Source organism: Erinaceus europaeus, chromosome 9, assembly GCF_950295315.1.
Source record: "Erinaceus europaeus chromosome 9, mEriEur2.1, whole genome shotgun sequence".
Classification (NCBI taxonomy): Eukaryota; Metazoa; Chordata; class Mammalia; order Eulipotyphla; family Erinaceidae; genus Erinaceus; species Erinaceus europaeus.
In genome coordinates, this window is record NC_080170.1 from 38560076 (window position 1) to 38583988 (window position 23913).

General features: G+C 44.9%; 1 protein-coding gene across 1 annotated transcript in view; it reads left to right on the forward strand.

Annotated features, from left to right (window-relative positions):
• The window catches only part of SLAMF1 (signaling lymphocytic activation molecule family member 1), a 30166-nt gene extending 6786 nt beyond the window's left edge, over window positions 1-23380 (forward strand). Inside the window, exons 2-6 of the mRNA XM_007530613.2 lie at window positions 3098-3427; window positions 4294-4572; window positions 14610-14708; window positions 19081-19154; window positions 22265-23380. Of these exons, the coding sequence (XP_007530675.1) occupies window positions 3098-3427; window positions 4294-4572; window positions 14610-14708; window positions 19081-19154; window positions 22265-22429 (947 nt within the window). The 3' untranslated portion in view covers window positions 22430-23380. The remainder of the gene's footprint in view (window positions 1-3097; window positions 3428-4293; window positions 4573-14609; window positions 14709-19080; window positions 19155-22264) is intronic.
• Window positions 23381-23913: the final 533 nt, after the last annotated feature.

Below are 23913 nucleotides of genomic sequence, written 5' to 3' on the forward strand. Positions count from 1 at the left end.
CTGTTCCTTAATGAGCTTAAGTCTCACCCTATCTACTTCAGATCTGAGGCTTAGAGGATTGTTTTTTTCTTTTTCCTAAGTCTCTGAGTCTCTACTCTGATGTTGGTCAAATCCTTTACAGGATAGCATTGGGACATCAGGACATTTTTGTGTTAAAGAACATTTTGACTAGTTGGCCCAGTTTCCCGACAATGCACTTAACTTTTAAGTGTCTTTTCTAGGTGGCCGACTTACTTAAGCAGACGGTTTAAATTACTCTTCTGACGTTCTTATCATCAGAACAATCTATGCTCTCTCTGAGTCATGGGGCTCCTTACATGAGCATTAGCTTATGTTTAAGTTGAGTTATCTGCTTGCTGGGCTCCAAGGTCCATAACCTGGCATTGGGCATTCAAAAACGGAGCGGATATTTATAAAAGGCCTCCTGTGTGCCAACCACAGTTGTGTTGCAGACCTCAGAGACAAAACAGTGAAAGAGATAAAGCTCTCCTTCTAGAGAAAACTATTTAGTCTTGAGGAGAAACACAAATAAAATGAATAGACACTCTAATTTTTGGCAGCAGTAAGACTGGTTAGTCAGGAGTTGCTCTGCTAGAGCAGATGAGCAGTAGAGGTCTCTCCAGAGGTAGGAGTGTTTTGTGCAGAACTTTAAAATAACGTGAGGGAATAGGCTATCCAAGTAAGTAAGGGAAGAGATTTATAGAGAGGGAAACTACCTGTCTAGGCTCTGAGACAGACATCTGCTTGTGGAGTCTAAGGGACATACAAGCTAGTGGATGGAATACAGAGGTAAAAGGAGCCAAAGCAGGAGAGGCACCATCTGGGTCTCTGAAGTCATAAGAAAGACTGCAAGTTTTTATTTTATTTTATCTTGTTTTGTTTTTGTCTTTCTTTTGATAGAGGGTAAGACAGACAGGGATAAAGGAAGACAGAGAAAAGGAGACATACCTGCAACACTGCTTCACTACTTATGAAGCCCTCCCCCACCACAGGTGGGGACCAGTCCTGATAGGTGTGTCACAGTAACATGTACACTCTACCAGGTGTACCACCCCTTGGCCCCAAGACTGAAGACTTTTATTCTATGGGTAACAGAGAATTTGGAGTTTAATAGCAAAAGATACAAAGTCTTTAAGATACTGCTGCCCCTATTGGGAGAGTAACTGGAAAAGGGTGGTGGACAGGAAGGAAGTACTTGGGCCCCAGGTGGACTCTGCAGGCAGAGCCATCAGGATTTGTGACAAGCTGGACCGAAGTTGGACCAGGAAAGAAGGGAGGAGATCAAGAACGGTCCCAATACTTTGACCCGAAAATTGGCAGAACCATAATACTTGCAGAAAGGGCTGCAGTGTTCATTGCTAAGTATAAGATGCTCCAATATTTCGATATATTTTTGAGAAGATTATTCCAGGCAAAGAGACTAGTACAGACAATAATTGAGCTAGGAAAATGGCCTAGAGGTGTTGGTATTCCAGGGGCCAAAGGGAGACAATCTTTCAAAGAGAAATAGATGGGGGAGCCAGGTGGTGGTGCACCTGGTTAAGCATACATAGTACTAAGTGCAAGGACTCATACAACGATCAAGACCACACTCCCCACCTGCAGGGGTCTGCTTCAAAAGTGGTGACCCAAGTATTCAGGTCTATCTATCTATCTATCTATCTATCTCCCCCTCCTCTCTCAATTTCTTTTTGTCCTATCCAATAACAAACAAAAAAATGGCTGCCAGGAGCATAGCATTCATAGTACAGGCAACAAACCCTAAAGGAGAGAGAGAGAGAGAGAGAGAGAGAGAGAGAGAGAGAGAGAGGAGATAGGGAGAGGGAGGAGGAGGAGGAGAGGGAGAATGCCAAAAGTCACGTGAAAGAACCTTGGGATAAGAGGAAGCAAGAAACTGGAGAAATTACTAGGGGTGGTTATGGGGCCAGGAAGGGAAGAAGATAGTTGATAGAAGTGCATCCCTAAGAGTTCTGACCTAGTCAAAGATGGGGTAAGGTGGGGTGCAACTCAGAATCTCCAGGGAGGAGGCCAGCTTCAGATGGGAGCAGGACTCTCACCAGGTAGAAAGGAGACAGAGAGGAAGTGAACAATGGAAGCCCTCTTTGGTTTCTTCTACTTTTCTGGTAAAATGTGCAGGGTTACCAGCTGGGCTTGTGGGTTTGAGGATAGAGAATGTGTTAAAGACTCAGCACCTTTTCCCTCATAGCCGTTTAAAAGGTTTTTGAGGTTTATTGGAAGTTGTTGTTGTCAACTCAGCTCCTTTGAACAAGGGAACCAGAGCCATTTCTCCCCTTTTCATTACTAACTACATACACAGGTTTTTTTTTAATTTTTATTGGGAAATTAATGTTTTACATTCAACAGTAAATATAATAGTTTGTACATGCATAACATTTTTCAGTTTTCCATATAACAATACAATCCCCACTAGGTCCTCTGTCATCCTTCTTGAACCTGTATTCTCCCCCACCCCCACCCCAGTGTCTTTTACTTTGGTGCAATACACCAATTCCAGTTCAGGTTCTGCTTGCCTACACAGGGTTTTTGGAGAGTTTGGATACATTGCTTTGAGCTGTGGGCGGTGGGTTTGCCACCCCCACCCAGCCCCACACCTCCTCCACTTTTCTCTGTCCTCGTCATCTCTTTCCACCATCAATGGCTTATAACTTTGACCTCAGGGCCTCTCAAGCTAGTCATCGCTTTCAGTTGTTCTCCAAGGGTGGTGAGAAGTCTGGTGGGGTTGTTGGCTGAGGTCCAGTTACTAGTGATAGATCTTTCAGGCCATCACTTGAGACTTTTCTGGTTTTAGGTGTCTTCACTCTAAACCTGAGCTGAGGTGATTCCCTCCTGATAAAGGAAACCCTGAGAATTGTACCCTTCTTATCCATTCAATCAGTATTAAATCAATAGAAAAGAAAAAAAGAAAGAAACCCTGAGTCTTAATTCCCACTAATTTTTTTTCAAGCATCTAGTGGACAGGGCTTCGAAACCACACAGAGCCCAGGATGTAGAGGAAGAGTCTCCAGGTCGTCAATCCTTCCCACACAGACCTGTGCTGCCCCACAACCCCCATACAAGCACCCTCTTCTTCCTTCAGGTGAGAAATGCCAACAAACCCTGGGGCAACTGGGAAACAACGTGTTGCTGCCTCTGGCATCTGAAGGAACCAGCAGAAGTGTGAACTCGAGCATGTACATCCTTGTCACCAGGGACAAGTTTCTGGGAGATAGCCAAAAGATGAAGATCTTGTCTTTCCACCTGCCAGCAGAGAGTAACTCCCTATTCCTGGAGAGGGGCTATAAGTTTCATCTTGAGTCCCTGAAACTGGAGATCTTGCAGAGCACAAGGGAGCACGAGGGCCAGTATTTCATAACGATGGAGGAGAATGTGACTGTCCAGCAATTCTGCCTGAAGCTCAAGCTCTATGGTAATGGCTCCCTTTCCTTTCCTGGGCAGGTCCCTGGACTAAACCTTTTGGCCTCCCTCAGAAGTAAAGGGTGCTCCAGACTGGGAGACATGGAAGGTTCAGTAGTCCAGGAAGGTGTGTTAGGGTGTCATGGTTATTTGGTATAGCCTGCACACTGAGGGTCTTAGGTGAACCCAAGTTCTCCCTCCCCATTTATCTCCCTGATAATTCTGATAAATTTGGAATTCGAAAACCCTGAATTCCAAAGATGAGCAGTTGTCACTGCTCACTCACATCAGTGGATCCTCTGTGCACTGGGGGAGGTGGCAAGAGGCAAGCCAAAATGCCACCCACACTTATAGGAGTGCAGAAGAGGCTTTTCTCATCCCAGCAAAGATGCTGATCAGATTGTTGCTTATTTACAGAGCTTAACCTCGAACCTAGGTCCATCTAAACACATATGCATGAACACACACACAAACAAACAAACACAATCACACAGTGAAGTGCACAGACACTCACAAATCTGTGTGGATCCACAAAGACCCACAGGCATCGCTGGTGAAATCCAGCCTCTGAAAAGTTCCTCCTTGAGAGCTAGGAATCAGTGGTGTCAATCCAGTGAGAAACCATGCCAACAAACTCCAGGAATAGGACCCAGGAGAGCAGCCTGGATAAGAGATGAAAAGATACATGTCTTCTCTCTGCATTCTCCTGAGACTGTTCTTGGAAAGAGGGAGTTCCCACTAGAGAGAAGTCCCACTGAATACACCTCCCTCCAACCCAGGGAAAGAAATTCACTTGACTGTGTTCATTCTGTTTAGAAGCTCTGGTCAGAATCCCAGGAGGTTCGGTTCTATGACAGCTCCTTCCCCCCCTCCTGACAGAGCCAGTCTCCACTCCGGAAATCCAGGTGCTGAACCTCACCCAGAAGGAAAACTGCAGCATGATGCTCAACTGCCTGGTGCACAAGGGGGACCAAGTGACCATCAACTGGAGCATAGTACCAGCTGAGCCCTCTCTGAGCTCTGTCAATGGTTCCCAGCTCCTGCACCTCATCCTGGGCCCAAAGCACACAAACCACATCTTCATCTGCAATGCCAGCAACCCTATCAGCCAGGACTTCCAGACCTTCCTCCCAGCAACACACTGCTTTCTGCAATCAGGTGAGTGCCCACTTCCAGAGACATGGGGTGCACACTCACTCCTATCCTGACAGGTCTGCTGCTCTTACCTCTGGTTCCATCACTTTGTATTGCATTCACAAAGCCACTCATGCCCCCAGTGGCAGCCTTGTGCTCCTCCCTACACAGTGGCTCTGCTGTGCTTGGTCTTCTTGAAGGGAACCAGACTAGAGCCTTTCCCAAGTCTGTGACCTTCTCCCCTCTGACCTGCTCAGAGTGCAGTGGCAGATCCCTGATCCAGGACCTTGTGAAGACACCAGGAGGAAGTGTGTTTTGTTTTAATATGTGCGATAGCTACTTAGTAATAATACTGCTGGCTCTGCAGATGGTCTCATCCCACACCCAACTCAGGAGCAGGTCAGGGAGTCATCACTTGAAATATCATTTAGTGCACAAAATATTTTGCCCTCTCCAGCCTACAGAATCGGGAATCACAATATTTCTTTTTTCAGTTTTTTTGTTTTGTTTTGTTTTGTTTTGTTTTGTTTTGTTTTGTTTTTACCAGAGCATCGATCATCTCTGGCTTATGGCGGTGCAGGGAATTGAACCTGGGACTTCAGAGCCTCAGGCATGAAAGTCTCTTTGCATCACCATTATGCTATCTGCCCTCACCTGGAATCACAGTATTTCTAACTATTCTATAGGAAAAAAGTTTTTTTTTTTAATTCTCAATGTTCTTTCCAAACAAAAAATGAATTAAAAGAAAAAAAACTGAGGACTCAGAAAAACATCTTTTGCTTAACTAGTCTTACATAATTCTTGTGGGGGCAATATTTTCTATTTAAGTTTCACAGATTCAAAAGGAAAATACTCAGAATTTTTTTAAGTGTAAAATTTTGTAGGAATACAAATACGAGTTAGAGTGTGTGAGATCCAAAGTGACTGAATTCTATTAGAGACACCAGTCATAAAATGCACTTCTGACTCAGGGCCACTGCTAAAAATTGTAGATGCCTTGTGAGTCTGTAACACTCAACATACAACTTTTGTTCACGTGCCATTTTCTGCTGACATTCTGGAGCACCTTACTGAGAATGGATGTGATCTCTGTCCTGTGTGAGGCATGATAGTGAGAGAAGGTGTGAATACCTGCTGAATAGTGGAAAGCAGGATAGAGTGAAGGGTGTGCTTCAACAGAATGGACCTGCATCTGCAGCCGGTCTGAGGGTCTGCCAGGCAACCAACTGGCCTGGACCTGGACTGGGAAAGGGATAGAACATACTTCACACAGCAAAGCTATGGTTACTGTTGGCAAAGGCACCTTGTCTCTTTCATTCCTCATGATTAAGTTGCATATGGGTTTATTCTTTCTCGCTTACAGACCAGGATCTTGACCTCAGACCTCCCAGACCTCACTCAAAAAAATGGGGGTAGGGAGTGGCCTTGCTGTGTTTTCCATGTGATTTAGCAAGATTTTAATTTGTGTTCTGGGCAGGACGAATGCAGGTGTTCAGATCTTGGGCTCAGGACACTTGCAGGGCATTTCTAGGACCAAGCCTGCTGGAGTGGGAACCAGGTCCCCTCGCATGAAGCAGATACTGGGAGTAAAGTGGGGTGGACAGGGATGGGGACTCCTGGGCAGAACCATTCTGGATCTGAGAATTGCTAGCATGGGACAGCTGGTTTCATCATCTGCAAAATGCAGCATTCTTTCCAGAGTCTTCTATGACTGCTGATGCATGGGTCTCTAGGAAGTGCCAATAAAGAATTGCACTTGAGGTGGTGGGTGGTGGGACCTGATGGTGTGGGTGTAACAGAGAACAAAGACCACCAGACCTAGCCACTGAAACCTCTTTTCTCCTGGGATTGAGTCTAGCCATCCAGACCCCTTGTGTGGGCCTGAGAGCTCAGGAAGGATGGGTCTAGGATGTTCTCTTCCTTGGACTAATGTTGGCTTATCTCTGCTGCTTTCGAGTGACCTTCCCTCTGTGTATGCATGTCCAGAGATGTTTGTGTGCCTAGATTTCCTCCTTTGACAAGGACACCAGTCAAATTAGATTTAAGACCTGATGCAAATTTGCACTGTTAGAACAGGCATAGGGTTTGGTAGGTGCATAAGATCTTTCTGGAAGCTGTGGATTCTGTCGTGATTTTCACCTGGATGACCCCAGACTTTCCACCAGCATAGACTTTGTTTCTAACCACCACCACCCCCCCACACACACACCCTCTTGTAGTGGAAACTGCTTCATTGAAGACGGTGGCTTCCCCCCGCCCCTCATTGACTTGCTCATGGGAGCTAAGGCCACATGAAAGGCAGGAATGGAAACGGCACAGAGACCGTTACGTGGGCACTGTGGCATTTCCTGGGCTGGAGGACACTGGTCTATTTTCTTCCTTCTCCACCTTGAAAAAGAAAAGTGAAGACTCTGGGAGATAGGAGCATGTGTTCTGTACAGCAGGCTTTCTGGGAGAAAGAGGGTTCCCTGCCTTTTCCTGTGGAGTTCAGCCTTGAGCAGAATTTAAGCCACAGTTAACTGAGTAGAGGCCCTGGAGGGGGCGGTCAATGAACTCTTCAGAAACCAGTCAGTAATCCACCCTAAAAATGTTTCAGGAGGGAAAGTTTCCCATTTTGGAACACTTGAGTCCCTTCCTCCCTCCCTCTCTGTCTCTCTCTGTCTCTCTCTTCCTCTTTCTTTCTTTCTTTCCCTCCTTTTTTTTTTTTTTTTTTTTCACCTGGGCTATTTCTTCTGGGATTCAGTGCCTGTATAACATATCCACTGCTCCTGTTGGCCATTTTTTTCCTTTTTCCTCTTTATTTTATTTGAAGGACAGAAAGAAATTGAGAGGTGAGAGGGAGATAAAGGGGCAGGCAGGCAGTGACACACCTGGTTAAGTGCACATAGTACAAAGCACAAGGACCTATGCAAGGATCCAGGTTCAAGCCCCTGCTCCCCACCTACAGGAAGGGATGCTTCACAAGCAATGAAGCAGGTGTCTCTCCTTCCCTCTCCCTCTCTATCTCCCCCTCCTCTCTCAATTTTTCTCTGTCCTATCCAATAAAATGGGGATAAGTGGTCACCAGGAGCAGTGGGTTCATAGTGCTGGCACTGAGCCCTAGTGATAAACCTGGAAGCAAAAAGAAAGAAAGAAATAGAGGGGGGGAAGAGAGAGAGAGGGAGAAAGAAAAGAAGGAAGGAAGGAAGGGAGAAAAAGAGGTAAAGAGAGAGAGGCATACAGACACCTGCATTACTACTTCATCACTTGTGAAGCTTCCCTCCATGGGTAGGGTATGGATTGCAGAAAATGGAAGATCTGGCTTCTGTAATTGATTCTCTGCTGAACATGGAAGTTGACAAGTTGATCCATACTTCCAGCCTGTCTTTCTCTTTCCCTAGGGAAGAAGGGATTTGGGAAAGCAGGGCTCCAGGACACACTGATGGGGTCGTCTGCCCAGGGAAGGCCAGTTGACATCATGGTAGCATCTGGAACCTGGAAGCTGAAAAAAGAGTTAAGATATAAAGCAGTACAAATTATTGACTAATCATGAACCTGAAAGCAGGAATATTGCAAATGAGATTTGGGGTCTCCATTTTGGAAAAAGATAGTAGATCTATTTTAGCTATATTCTAAGAGGCTCATAGCTTTACTAGTTTTTGCCTGAGCCTGCCATCTGATATGTAGGTGAACCCCATTTATTGTCTGGAAAGATGGTGTCACAGCTGGAAAAAGGACTAGAAAGCTGGATCAAGGAAGAGAGTAGTTCCCAAATATAAGGAAAATGTATAAATATTGCTAGCTATAAACCCCTTCAATCTGATTTGGGGTCCATATTCACCACAGGAGCCTATATAACCTCTGCATCCCTGCAGGTCCAACCAAGCTCACATTCTGTGGCCATAAGTAGGAGCATTCCAGGCTGCACTAATTTCAGGACCCATCTTCTTTGGGTGGAAGGTAGAATATGCTGTCCAACCTCCCTTCGGAGAATGAAACAGTCTCTACCATTGTTGATCCACATTGAGGACAAGGTCCTATAGGGGCCCACAAAGGGGTCCATTATGTTGTTCCTGATGGAAATGGCCAGTAACAGTGGAGAGAGGGATATATTAGAGATCTAGGCCCATCATGTCTCTGTGGGAATCCCAGGGCTTCCTGGCTAGGGCCCCAGGTGATGGGGTAGCCTGGTAGTGAGTAAAGAGTTACCATTAAGGTATGCCAGTCTCTTGCCTTTATCCAGCTTTTGTAGTCCTTACTTTGTCTGACAAGGTTAGCTTTTTTAGGTCTTTCTACTTGCTTCATTTATTGACTCACTGCAAACTATTATGTACTTTTGCTTAAGGTATATATTTTGCCCTAGTTTATGGATACAAGTGTATATGCCCTATCTCATGGGACCTGGTCTATATCTAGGTTTTGGGGCTTTGTTAGAAAGTGCACCACCTGAAACAGAATTAAGGAGTACTATGAGCTAGAACAGAACTCACCTGAGTAATGAAGCTAGAGAGTTAACATTCCATGCCTGACGTCTCTGGACACAGTCCGAAGTGAAGCATGCCAAGGTGGTACTGATTGCACTGGTTAGGTTGGACCCAGGTCTGATTTCTGAATCTCATTACTCCCAAGAACTCACTGTGTGACTGAGCAAAAGGCAGGAAAGTGGAAATGGAGCATGGACATGGGGTGGGGGTGCTAGTTCCACCGCTGTGACACCTGGCAGCTGGTTGGTGGTGTGCTTCCATTGCTTCCTGCTTTGGGATATTCAGAATGCATCCCTGTGTTCCTTCTAAGGACGTAATACCTACTTAATGCTGATACCTCCACAAAGCAGATAAATGTCTCCTCTCAGCTTCATTCTGGACCACTCGTTTAACCTAATTTAGTTCATTGTATGTCCAGTGAGTGGCCACTGCCCTAGCTCTGTGGGACAGGGGCTGCCAGCGAAGCACACTGGACAGGATCTACCTTCCTGGAACTTATAGTTGTGGTGGCACTTCTACACTAACTGGAAAGAGCCAAGTGATTGTTCACCCAGTTGAATACATCTTTTACCATCTGCAAGGACCTGGTTTCAGCCCCAACCAACAAGTGAGAGCACTATGCAAAAGGGAAGTCTCACAAGGATGAACCTGTAATGTCTCTCCTTCTCCCTCTTTTCTCCTCTCTCTGTTTTCTTTAGAGAGGACAGAGCTGCTTCAAGGTCATTTGTGGTCCTCACCTGAGTTCCTCATACCTTCTACACTGTCCCCCTGTGCCTAAAGCTGTGGTGCCCATTGTGCAGTTAAGGAAACAGCTTTGGCAGGGTGTGGGTGGCCTTTTTGAGACCACAGAGCTGCCCAGTGTAGACCCAGACTTGCAAATTTTACTCCAAACACACTTTTGAAAATGGCCTATGGGGAGTCAGGTGGTAGCGCAGTGGGTTAAGCGCATGTGGCTCAAAGCACACGGACTGGTGTTAGGATCCCAGTTGGAGCCCCTGGCTCCTCACCTGCAGGGGAGTCGCTTCACAAGCGGTGAAGTAGATCTGCAGGTGTCTATCTTTCTCCCCCTCTCAGCTTTCCCCTCCTCTCTCCATTTCTCTCTGTCCTATCCAACAACAACAATCACAATCACTACAACAATAAAATAACAAGGGCAACAAAAGGAAATAAATATTTTAAAAATAAAATGGCCTCTGAGCAAAGACAGCCCTATGAAATCTCAGGAACTTGGAACAGTGACACCAAAAGAGGAGACAGACCTGGGGTTTGAAAGCAAAGCAAGAGTGGGGTGAGAAGGTGGGAACAGGTTGCTGGATATGGCTCTGGAGAGACAGGGACCCACAAGGACAACAGTGACAGCTCACACATCATCTGTCAGTCTCTGTCACCATAGTCACACTGTGCAAGTCTCTAGTCCCTCAGTACAGAGTTCACAGGTTGAGGAGAAAAATGACAGTTCCTGAATGTTTCAGAAAATCAGCTGTCTTCCAGGACACGTTTTTGCTCTGCACTCAAAGACGAGGATAAAAGCAAGTGGCAAATGATGTTCATCTCCCCCGTCAGAACCTCAGAAATACGGGGTCCACTCACCGAAGCAGCCTACTGGAGACTACTAGTTCACATGAGCCAGGGGGTCAGATCCTGCTGTGCCAGGTCAAGGGACAGAATGTCACAGTGCTGCCTATTGCCTGCCCTTCTCTAGCTCTGTAGGCATCACCTGCTTTGTTGGTTGTGTTGGATTTTTATCTTAAATGAAACTTGAGAGCAGTAAGCATTTTTACAGTGATTGTAATGGTTGGTGTGTCTTTCTTGAATTAAGTGTTCTTTTAAAAAGCCCTGAAAGAAAGGAGGGAGGAAGAAAGAGGAAGTAGACTTAGAATAGCAAGTGTCACACTTCACAATCTGTTGGCTTGATTCATGGCTAGCGCTGAGTGTGCCTGGGCAGTTGGCTACCCTTGTGTGTCACTGAAAGATGCTGTGATGTTTGCTGTTTAAAAGAACAGTGCCAAAACAAACAAGCAAACAAATAAAAAACCACACACACTTTAATCAGGCTGCTAGCATAACCTGAAAAATGGAAATTCATCTTAACACTTTAGGCTGTGAGCAAAGTTTTAAGGATAAAGAGTGGGGAGGTAGGGGCCAGGGAGAGGTTGCAGGTGCAGGTTCAGGAAAGGAAATAGGGGCTTGGGAGGGGCTGTAGACACAGAATTTTTTTTTTGGCTTTCTCAAGAAGCCTTCACGTGGGCAGTGGTGCATACAGTTAAGTGCATTTGTTACCATGCACAAGGACCCAGGTTCAAGTCCTCACGCCCCACCTGCAGGGAGAAAGCTTCATGAGCTGTGAAGCAAGTACCGCAGATGTCTTGCTGCCCCTCTTCCTCTCTGTCTTCTCCTCCTTTTTCAATTTCTCTTTGCTCTAACAAATAAAGACAAAAAGAGTGGCCAGATGGTAACACATATCACCAAACACAAAGACCTGTGTTTGAACCCCCACTCCCCACCTGCAGAGGGTCCACTTCATGAGCAGTGAAGCAGATCTACAGGTGTCTTTCTATAGGTGTCTCCTCTTCCTCCTCCTCCTCCTATCTCCTCAACTTCTCTCAGTATTTTTCTGTACTACCTAACAAAAAAAAAAAATAGAAGAAAAGAAAGAAAGAAAAAAATGGCCACTGGGAGCAGTAGATTCATAGTGCCAGCTCTGAGCCCCAGCAACTGGAGACAAATAAGAAGACCAAGAAGAAGAAGGAGAAGAAGGAGAGGAAGAAAAAGAAGAAAAAGACAAAAAGGAAAAGCTGCCAAGAGTAGTGGATTTGTAATGCAGTGTTGTTAAAATTTTCGGAGGCTCTTGCCAGGCTGGCTAGCTTCGCAGTGGTGAACAGAGACTCGCGGACACACGGCTGGGCAGGGAAGCTGTATTTCTTTATTCAGGAACAACGATTCATAAACTAAGACAAACTAATCACCAAACAGAACTCTGCTGTCTCTTTGCGGCGGCGCAAGCACTCTTTCTTTTTCTCTGGAACTCAGAAACCCTCTCCCTTACTCTCGAACTCTGGCACTCCGGAACTCTCGTACTTGAGAGCCCTCTGAAACTCTGGCACACTGGAACTCTCTCTTACTCTGTAACCCAGAAACTCTCTAACTCAGGAACTCTCGGACTCAGGAACCCAGGAACTCTCGGACTCAGGAACCCTCTCCCGGGGTTCCTTGGGGCGGGGCCAAGCAGGCCCGCGAAATTAATTGGACTGATCCAATTCTCTTGGCGGGGGGGGGGGGGGGGGAGGGCTAGAACAAACCAATGTAAAGCATACGACAATGCAGGCACTGATCCCCAGCAATAACCCCAATAAGAGAAGAAAAAAAAAATTTAATGTTCACTACCTCCTGGTCTCTGGTTCTGGAAGTTTCTCCAGGGGATTGTGGCAGGAAGACATATGCCCAAGACTTAGCAATCAGACGCTCACACACCCACATTCATGCACACATGCACTCACTCACATATACAGACACACTCTTATATACATACACACACACACACACACACACACACAGCTGTGCAGAGGATGCTTCACATTCCTTGGACAGTCTGTTCTAAGCTGTCACAGGGCCACTCCATTTTACAGGGCCTTCATGTTCACACATCACAGCAGTGCTTTGTGGGACACCTGAGTCTTCCCTCTCCCCTTGACCTTGGCCTTGGATCAGACATGGGTTTTGTGTGGATGTCAGAATGTGTGAATGAGAAGGGAGTGGCACACTTGTCTTCTTCAAGTTATAGTCACATGGGTTCAATGCAGACATTTGCGTGGAAGGACAATAATAACACTGCCAAGCTTATTTTTTGAAAAACTGAAGTAGGTCTTCCTTCCTGCCAGGGTCTCATGATAATGTGTGGGAGTTTGGGTCCTGCACCTGAGAACTTTGTGAACATTATACAAGTGGGTATGGGCTACAGTTAAGACTTACAGAGAAGCAGCCCTAGAGGTGGTTCAGTGGGAGAACACAACTTGAAAGCATGAGGCCCTGGGTCCCATTTCCAGTACCACATGTGCTGGAGTGGTGCTCCGGGCTTGCATTCTTTCCCCCTCTCTTCCTCTCCCTCTCTCTCTCTCTCTCTCTCTCTCTTTCTCATAAAATAAATAGTTTTATTGCCACCATGTTTATTTCTGGGACTTGAGGCTGGCACTATGAATCCACTGCTCTTAGAGGCCATTTTTCCTTCTTTTTCTCTCTCTTTCTTTTTTCCTTTCTTCTTTCCTTCCTTCCTTCCTTTCATTATTTCGTGTGTTATTATATAGGACAGATAGAAATTGAGAGAGGAAATGGAGATAGAGAAGGAGAGACACATACAAACCTTTTTCACTGCTCATGAAGCCTCCCCTGGAGGTGGGGAGCATGGGTTCACACCCATGACCTTGTTCATAGTAATGTATGCACATAGACATAAATATTTTTAAAAATAGAATCCTAAAAAGAAACAAACACTAGAATCCTGCAAAATACCTCACCTGGGCAGTGTACCTGCTTTGTCATGCATATGGCCCAGGTTTGAGCCAGTTCTGACCACACTGGAGGAATCTTGTGTCATGATAGCTTTCCTCTTTATTTTTATCTGAAAAATTCAATCCAGAGTGGTGAAGTCCTATCAATGAGGGAGAGAGAGGGGGTAGGGGACACTAGCAGGGCTAGAGAGATAACTCAAGGGTAGGGCAAGTGCCTGGCCATGTGCACAGCCTGGGTTTGAGCCTGGATACCACATGGGAGGAAGCTCAGGTGCTGGGGTCTCTCTCTACCTCTCCATGTGTGTGTGTGTGTGTGTGTGTGTGTGTGTGTGTGTGTGTGTGGTGTAATATATATATATATATATATATATATATATATATGAACAGTGGTACCAAGTGGCAAAAATTTAAATCTAAGATGTGCAAGGTCCCAGATTCATACAAAGTTAATATATTAAAATGAAAAAAAAATTAAAAGGAAACTAAAACAACATCAAGAAAGATTCACTTGGGAGAGAGGCAGACTCAGAACTGTTGCAGCTGAAATGACTAGAAAGCATTTGAGTAGAAAAGCTATCATGGAGGCCAGGTGAGAGCTCACCTGGCAGAGTTAAGAGGCTTGCCATGTATGAGGTGCTGAGTCCAAGCCCCAGTACTACATGGGGACACCATAGACAGCCCCAAGGGGAGCACCATGGAGAGTTGAGTAGTGCTCTGGTGTCTCTACCTTTCTTTCACTCTGTCTCTTCTTTTCCCTAAGTAAAAAAAAAAAAAGAAGAAGAAGAAGAAGAAATCATATCCAAAATGTTGATTTGTTGTACCACATATGCAAAACACCTCAAATTCATTCTCCTTCATGACAGAAAGCAAAGAAGGAAGGAAAGAAGGAAGGGAGAAAGGAAAGAAAGAGAAAAAATCATTGTAGAAACTAGGAAAGTTTCTGAAAGTCAAGAATGGACAGTGAAATGATGACAAAGACTCAAAAGACTCCTTTCTCCATGAGAAGTCTATCTCCCTAGAATAGGAGTTAAGCCATGTGGGGTATTGCTGAAATCAGAGGAGTTCTGAAATTGTCCTTTGACCTTTCTTTCAGGTCCTGTGCCATGGAGACTATATCTAGGGCTGTTCTTTGGATGTTTACCCTTTGTCATCATTATTCTAAATGTGGTGGTACTACTGTTGAGAAGAAAAGGTAGGTAGCTGATGATAAAGAGAATCTTCTGTGACTTGGAGTATGGGGTGGGAGGTAGAAGGAACAGTGGTACCTGCCTTCTCCTTGCCCTCAAGCAAGCTATCCTCTCTGCACTGGTGTTCTGCTGGGAGTATAGGCAGAAGATACACACACACACACACACACACACACACACACACACACAGAGAGAGTTCATCACTATATCTTACTGCCACAGCAGGTCAGCCTAGTCCAATGTTATCATTTTTTGTTTATTTATTTTTACTTTGCAATATGTCACCAGAGAATGAACTCAGGGTCTCATACATGCTTGAGACTAGCAAGTAGCCCCCCTGGCCCAATTTTGTTCTATATTTTTATGGGGGAGGGTAGAGCTTCGAGAAGAGAGGAAGGAACAGATAGAGAAAAGAAAGAGAGGGAGAGATATCAACATCACTCCACTACTCATGGAGTTCTTTTGGGGCCATGCATGGTATTCCCATGTGATGCCAAAGTTCAATCCTTGAGCCCCACTTATGGTAAAACATGTACTCTACCCACTGAGCATCTCCCTGTATTCTTGACTGCCCACTGAATTATAGGGAGAAGGTACTGAGTCCCAGGGGTCTGAGGCAGAGATGTAATAAGGCTGAATGACATCCATGTGAATGACCCTTGGGGAGGTTGGCCAGGGTCTTATTGATGCAAGTGAGAGGATGAAATCAATAAAGCACATGCCAGGATTCAAATGTTATCCAAGAAAAGTTATAGTCACTGAGGGACAGAAGACATGCAGTGTGATGCTCTCACCCTTGGATATCATCCTTTCCATGACTTCTGTTTATCCATATGATGTCCTTATAAGAATTTGGGTGGTTGTCTCCCTGGGACTTAGCAATGGAGACAGAGAGACAGCAACTATAGCAGGAAGTTAACAGTAACTGGGTCCCCTAGCTACCAGGCTGGCACAGGGAGGGCCCACTAGTGGTCAGGAGACAGCAGAACTCTGTACTACGTTTTAAAAATTCCTTCCTGCTCCCTTCAAAATGTGTGCCAAACTAGTCTGGGTAGATTACTGATAATTAAAGTAAATAGGCAGATATGATAGGTAGAGAGAGGAATAGGTAGATAGATAATAACTAAAGATGATAGAAAGACAGATAACAGATTGGTAGATAAAGACTGGTGGGTGGATACATAGTGGGTAGATAGTAAGTAGGTTAGATAGGCAGACATAGTCTAAAAATTGAGTAGGCAGACTGGACAGACCCAGAGTAGAAGGAAACCAGTCACCTGTCACCCCCTTGCAGCTCAGGTACCTGGAATTCATGTCTCCTGGTTTACTCCCAAACTGCCTAGAATTCAGAAACTCAGGGTGTGGGTTTCCTCTGACCACTATTCATCTGGAAACACTCAAAGTCAAGGTCCTGTCCCAAGGTCAGGATCTACCCTGGCTCAGTCCATACCATTGTCCAATGTTGTCCCCTTGTAACCTCAGAAGGGCCCTTAGCTCAGCACCCTGAAGTTGGCTTTGCTTATATAAGAACATCAGAGCACTGCCGCCTACTTGGTCTCACTTCCTCCCTCTGAGTGTAGGTTGGGTGGGGCAGGCCACAGTGGGGGGGGGGGAGGGAGGATAGGGGGCAGGGCAGAGGATAAGGCAGTGAGTAGCCAGGTGAGAAAACTGAGGTTCCTGCCCCACGTTAGCTCCCATTCTTCCCTCCACTGCCTTCTTCTTTTTTAAAATACTATATTTACTTATTTTTTAATGAAAGAGATACAGAAAGAGCCTGGAGCAGTGGTCAGTTCCTAGCTTATAGTGGTGCTGGTGATTGATCCTGGGAGCACAAAGCCTCAAGCATAGAAATTTTTGGCATAACCATTATGCTGTCTCCACCTTCTGCTATAGCTTGGCTGTGCTCTGCAGAAAATGACTCCCTCCCCAAACCCCCAAGTCCACCCCACTCAGGGAGCACTCCCCAGCCCCAGGGACACACAGCCCTTCTTCCCCTGCAGGACATCTGTGTAATGGCTGTCCTGTCATGAGATTCTATGCCAAGGGGATTGGTGATAACTGCTAGTGGTGGTGTCCTCATAACAGCCCCACGTGGAGGCTTTCAATTAAACCACCACAACTTTGTTTTAGACTGAGACGAGATCATCAGGTGACATGTGTGGTTCCGTACCACACAGTCTATAAGGGTTAGATTAGAGATACCCTAGTTCTCAGGCTTGGACCTTGTCCATTAGACCCAGATGCTTCACTGGCTTTGAGAGCTGCTTCCTGAGAGAAAAAAAAAAAAAAAAAAAACGCTCTTGCACTGCACAGAAAAAGTGAGGCTGAATTCTGAGAAGTGTTGTCCAGGCTTGCTTTCCCATCTGTGTGATTACAGTACAGTCCCTGCTTTCCACATCACAGTCTGGGAGACTCCATTCTCTGGTTACTTCACCAGCAGCTCCTGAAACAGTGCTGAGCAGACTGTAACTTTATAAAGCTCTCCTAAGTGCAACTCTCTCAGAGGTTTGTGTTTGGTTTTTAAGAGGTGCTCAGATTTTAATTGGTAACTTTATATTTGTTTATTTACTTTGCCACCAAAGTTATTGCTAGTGTTCAGTCCCTTCCCTCTGCTCCTGGTGACCTGCTTCCCCAGGGCCCCCTTCTCTCATTGGATAGGACAGAGAGAAATTGAGAAAGGCAAGGGAGATAGAAAGGGAGAAAGAGAGGCATCTGTGGCACTGTTTCACCAGTCGAAAAACTTCCTCCTGGCAAGTGCGGACCAAGGGCCTGAACCCTAATGTGTGCTCACAACTGAATGTTGAAACCAGCCCTTGAAATTTCAATTGGTGCTGAAAGGCTGTGTCTCTGGGGAACCCTCCACTGCCTCTGCCTGGACATTGCAACCCTCCCCAAACAGGCCTCTATGTTGTGGCCTGCAACTTGCTCTCCACTCCATGATGCAGGCAGGGTACCAGGGAACAGTAGAAAGATGAGTTTGATCCACTTCACTATGATAGGAAATGCCTTCAATGCATTCATGAAAAGGCCAAGTTCTACAGAAGTGCTGTAGAATGACTTACTTGCTAATAAGGTAGACATGAAGCAAGGTCCTGACCTGCCTTATCTGACTAGCAGTTAGTGTTCTAGGAAGCAACTCAGGTTAATTAGCATTAATAAACTGGAATGTAGGTCCTCAGTTGTGCTCAGTGACCCTGGGAGTCCCTGTGAGAGGCTCCTGTTAGATGTGGATTGTCTCTGTTGCCATCGAGAATCCATCACACAAAGCTGGCTTGTATACATTGCATCTGACTAAAATGATGGTTGATTTGTCAAAATAATGCACTGGATGGTGTACTTGTTTTGCCTGTCCCAAGTTCAAGCCCGACCCCCAACTGCATTGGAGGAATTTTCAATGCTGTCCTATCTTCCCTCCTTTCTTTCTTGGTCTTTCTAATCACTAAAGTCAGTTCTGAGTGAAGTAGTGAGAGTTAAGCCCTAGTGATGACAAAAAATAAATTAAAATAGAAATAATGTATTCTGGGGAATGGAGCAGGTTACTGGATAAAGGTGTCATACATTTTAATTTGTATAGCATGAGTGAAATATTCCCTCTACAATTTCAAACGAAAAAAATTGCTAGGAAAATATCGCAGCAGTAGGGCACATGACTTTCATACATAAAAACTTAGGTTTGACCCCCAGCACAGCATATGCCAGAGCTTAGAGGTACTTGGTCTTTCTCTTGTTCTCTGTCATAAAAATAAATTTAATTTTCAATATAAAAAATTAAATTAGTTAAAAATGAAAATATTCTGCAACTTACTCATTTTAAGGGACTTTAGATTTAAACAAAATTTCCAGGCAGTAGATATTTAGATGACACTGATGTGGTAGATTTGTGTTCCAAATAGTCCCAAGTGGCCAGTTCCTCTTATAGTACACACACACACACACACACACACACACACACACACACCATATCCTCCCAGAAAAAGAGAGGTGAGAAAGCTGTGACTAAATCACAGTGATGAGCTGGAGAAAACAAATACAAGAGGTATGAATAGTCAACCTGCCCTAGAAGAACTTAGAATCCTTTGAGAGTCCAGACACATATATAGAATAGAGATAAAAATATCTGCCTGGAAGACCAGGTATACCTAGCACACCACAAGGATTTGCTGTGTGCTGGACACTAGTGATGTCTTAACCTGTGATGTCTTGTAGTATTTCAGTCTCATTTCACTACCAGGCATGGACCCAGAGAAGTCATATAGTTAACCCGAAAGTGCAGTGGGCAGGGCCTCTGAACTTTGTTAGCATTCTTGGGGACAGTGGTCTGTGGTGGGGGTATAGACTGGATAGAGGGAGGTGACCACTGTGATTTCTTCCCTCCAGGTGAAGCAGATCACTACCATTCAAACCAGGACTCAAAAAACCTGACTATCTATTCCCAAGTCCAGAAGGCAGGGGTAAGTGCTGCTCTTAGTCTAGGTGTATCTATCTGTTTAAACACCAGAGGGGGCACCTGGCCACCTCCCAGGATGTGTCAGGCTCTCACCGTTCCTCATGGCATCAGAGCTGAAAAAGTCAGGAAACAGAAGCCAAGAGCAAAGAGGCTATAAAAGGACTTGAAAGTTCAGGGTTAGATGGGACTATTTGTTATTTGAAATACTGGAAAGCACTGGATACTCTGCTGGTGATCTGCTTTTTCATCAGAAAAAAAAAAAAAAAGGAAGCTAGAGATACTTGGCCTACAACCCCTCCTACTCTGGAAGGCTAGAGTCTCTGGCACTTTCTCTAGGGGAAGAAGACAGTGCAAAAAGGAGAGGAACAGTTTAGAGAGGCTTATGTGAGGGCATGAAGGTCTGATCCAAGTTCTAGAGTTTGTAAAGTAGTGAAGATACCAGGAAATAGTGTCTTGTGTCTTTAAGGATCCTTAGTGAGTGGCTGAAGAGATGAAGATGTTGTGTGAACTGGCTGAAGAGAATGGTTATTTTCTTTCTGTTTCTTTTTCGTTTTCTTCTTATTTTTCTTTCTGCTTTTTAACATAGCATCTGGGAAATGATCTAAGGTTCATGAGAATATTTTATAACACGTGGCCCCTACAGCCCAACTTCTTAAAATCCCCTATCTTCAGAGAGGAGAGGGAGAAACAGAAGGAAGGAGAGGCACCATAGTAGTTTTCTACAGCAGCCCCCATGTGATATCAGGGACAGAACCCAGAGCCTCATGTATAATAAGACAAATGCTGTATCTGCTGAGCCATCACTTGGCTCAGAGTGATGGTTTCCCGAGACAGGAAAGAGTGAAAGAACTAAAGTCGCAATGAAACTGAGAAGCAGACACTTGAGAAACGGGAGGCTGAAAGGTTGGGTTAGATATAAAGATCTCCCGTTTTCAGACATGTAGGTGACTTGACATGATGTATAGACCATAGTCTAGTCCTTAGGGATGTGAGGAAGGCAAATTCTGGAGTGAAGACCAGGAAGATAAAAACAGCTTTGACTAGCACCTTCAAAAAAGTGCATGTGGTGACAACAAATGCATCTCCCATCACCCAATTTTTGGCTACAGTTCTTATTTCTACTGTCCCCTGGTGGCTTGCAAGGTTTACTACACAGACTGCAGTCACTGCTGAGACCCCAGCTCCTTTGAAATAGCCAGAGGCCTCAAGCATGTAGCTAACCAAGTTTTCCTCGGGATGATGGCTCCTCCGTCTACCCGACTCCATGTTGCCAAAACCCCTTTTTAATGACCTGAATGACATTCACCATGAAGCAGACAGTATGTAGATGTCAGTTCAATGAATTACCCATCTCAATATCTAGTAAAGTACATCTCCCCACCTAGTTTTTCTTCAAGAATTTTGTAGACTTTTCTTGTCTGTCTACACTTTCATATGAGTTTTAGAATTGGCTTCTCAATGTCAGGAGAAAAATAGGGGAAAATTCCAGCTAGGACTACTGTGAATCCTCAGACCTTTTGGAGGGTGGGAGGAGGGGAATTATATCTTTTGGTGATTCTTTGGATGCCATAAAACTGCCCCCTGTCAAGAACATCTCCAGCCCCCACCCCTGAAGACTCCTCGGTTCCTCATCCAATCACTATTCTCTGTCTGCCCCAGAAATACCACTCCTCTGACTTTCAAAAATATAATTTAGTCTCCTCTCTTTTTTTGGCAGGAGTGGGGGGATGCACCATGAGGAGAAATTTATAAAAATAGAAATCCTATGTATTTTTCTTCTTGTGTCAGGTTTCTTTTTCTCAATATTAACTTTAGATTTGTGTGTACCTCTGAGCTTAGATGGAATGCTTTCATTTTCATTACTTTATAGGCTATCTGTGTTCAAACATGCTAGAGTCCATTTATCATTGGCAGTTGGTGGGCATTTGGGTTATTTCCAGTTTGAGACTATTCTGAATACTGTAGTAGGGGTTATTAACTCCAGCACTCTACCCACTGAGATACCTACCTCCCTGCTACGTGCAGCTCTTGTGCCCATGCTCTTGGGTGCATACCTAGAAGAAATACTGAAACTAAGGCTAAACTGATTTTCCATTTACTTTACTACCAGTTACATGCAAGAACTTCCTTTTTTCTTTTCTTTTTTATTTTATTTTTCCATCAGGGTTATTGCTGGAACTCTGTGCTTACACAATCCCACCATTCCTGATAACCATTATTTTTCCTTTAGTAGAAGGTGAGATACAGAGATAAGGGAAGAGAGAGAAGAGACACCTGTAGCACTGTTCCACCCCTTATGAAGTTTCCTTCTGTAGGTGGAGACTGAAGACTTGAGATCTCACAAATGGTAACATGTGTGCTATACCAGCTGTGCTACCAGATGGCCCATATGCAAGAGTTTCAGCTGCTACACATTCTAATCAAAATCCAAATACTTCTTATAATTAACCATCTGCCAGATGTACATTTTTGTACTTTAATTTTGCATCCCCCTGATTATTAAGGAAGTGGGATAATTTGATATATGTTTATCAGGCATATCAATCTCTTGTTTTATTTGTATGAGACATATATAGAGAGAGAGGTAGAAGGAAGCCAGAGCACTTTTCATTTGTGGTACATGTAGTGCCAGCAGTCAAACCTGGGGCTGACACATGTTATTCCAGCACTCTGCCCACTAAGCCACCTTCCTGCTATGGACATATTTTATATATAATAGCAATTAAGCAACTCCCCTTATTATTTTAGTGGATACCCAAAAATTATAAAATATACCTTTAACATATCAAAGGCTAATATGTATCCCCTTCATGAACAATTGCTTATTTTCACTTTAACATCCTCTCCTGGCTTGGGAGACTTTTTGCTCATTATTTTAATGTTATAAGCATAGAAAACACAAGTGCTTTTTTAGATATCAGTATGTACTTAGACTTGCCCATGTCCTTATGGGGTGTTACAAGGATGAGTTTAAGCAAAGTTCAGAGAATTAGGTTCCAGGGTATTCTGAGGAAGAGAATTCTCAAAGCTTCTAGAATCACTGTTTCTCCTCAGACCAAGTAGGGTGGAAACAATTTCTGCTCGGTTAACCTGCTGTTCTCTTTTCTCTTATAGTCTACGCCAAGTAAAGTGGACCCCATGCCTGCCCAGGACCCCTGCACTACCATTTATGTTGCAGCCATGGAACCACTCCAAGAGCCAGCCCATATGACAGAACTCTGTGACTCTGGGGGGAACAGTAGAAGAGGGGAGGGTGGCACCTGTGAGGAGTGGAAATAAAGCAGAGGCCAGAGGGGGTAAATGGGTCCAGCAAGCCTGCACTGGGAACATCTGGGGTGCAGAGCTTTGGGAGAACCCCTTCAGGCTAGCTACATAGGTCATGAAAACAAAGGGTTTTCCCTAGAAGACAGGGAGGAGCACAGAGGATGTGAGGACATCTCGCATTGCTCCTGGTCACGGGGACAGGCCCTCCATCTCTGATGGTACAGAGTGCTTGTAGGGAGTGCTGTGTGCACTGCTGACAGCAGTGAAGAGAGTGCCCCTGACCAGCAGTGACATTATGTGACTCCTCTACCTTTTTCCGCAGTGGTTTTTATCTACATCTGTTCAACTAGTGCCAGACCCATGCCTGGCTTAGAAACCCAGTTCCATCAGTCTACCAAGGCCTGGCTCTTCCTGAGAACTGACCTTACAAACTCCATAGTTTGGCTTTCTGGAGAGAAGGGCAGGAGCCTGAACTGGGACTGAACTTAGTCATACACACATCCATCCTCTCCTCAGATCCTCTCCCTGGTGTTCTGTGTCCTATTACCAGTAAAAAGAACAGCACCTGGGCTCCCCATGCATGTGGATAGCTGTATATGGACAGAGAGCAGAGGAATAGCTCTCCACCCTGGGATAAGAGTCTTCTGTGCCATGGCATGAAGATTGGCCCTCAAGTTCAGACTTCTGTTCCCTGCTCTCAGCTGGAACTGGACCACAAGAGCCAACGAAAAGATGTAAAACAGTAATGCCCATCTCAGACTGATGGCTACCAGTCACAAAGCTGGCACAGGGGACATATCAGCTGCCTGGATGGGTTCCGGGGCTGATCTTCATTACTGTGCAAACCTGACTAAGACTCCGTGCCTCAGTTTCTCTAGAGAGGCACTGAGGAACAAGTACTTGTTATATGTAAAACACTCTGGATTTTTTTCATGAAAGAAACTAACTCAGACTGTATTTTTTGCAAGACTGTTCAATAAACTTGAAATGTGATTTTGAGGTCTCTGAACTTTGGGTCATGGAATCCAAATCATCTTAAGTCTTACAGTGTATAGTGGGTACAGATGGCATTCATACTGAAAGAAAGTGGCTAGCAACTAGCTGGCAATGTTGTCACAAAGGAGTTTATAACATTGTACAAATCTATAACATCTGAGCTTTTTTTTTTTATCACCACCAGGGTTATCATTGGGACTATGTGCCCACATGATGAATCTACGACTTCTGGCACATTTTTTTTAAATAGTGACAGAGAGAAATTAGGAGTGGGGGAAATAGGGAAAGAGAGAGACACCTGCAGCACTGCTTCACCACTCATGAAGCTTCCTTGCTACAGGTGGGGACCAGGACTTGAACCCTTGTCCTTGAGCAAGGTGGCATGTGTGCTCAACTAGGTATGCCATCATCCAGCCCTTCAGCATCTGAATTTATCCCAGTTGAGTTTTCAATCCTAGTTCTCTGTTAATTCCATACAGCGACAGCCTCAGAGCTGAGTGAAG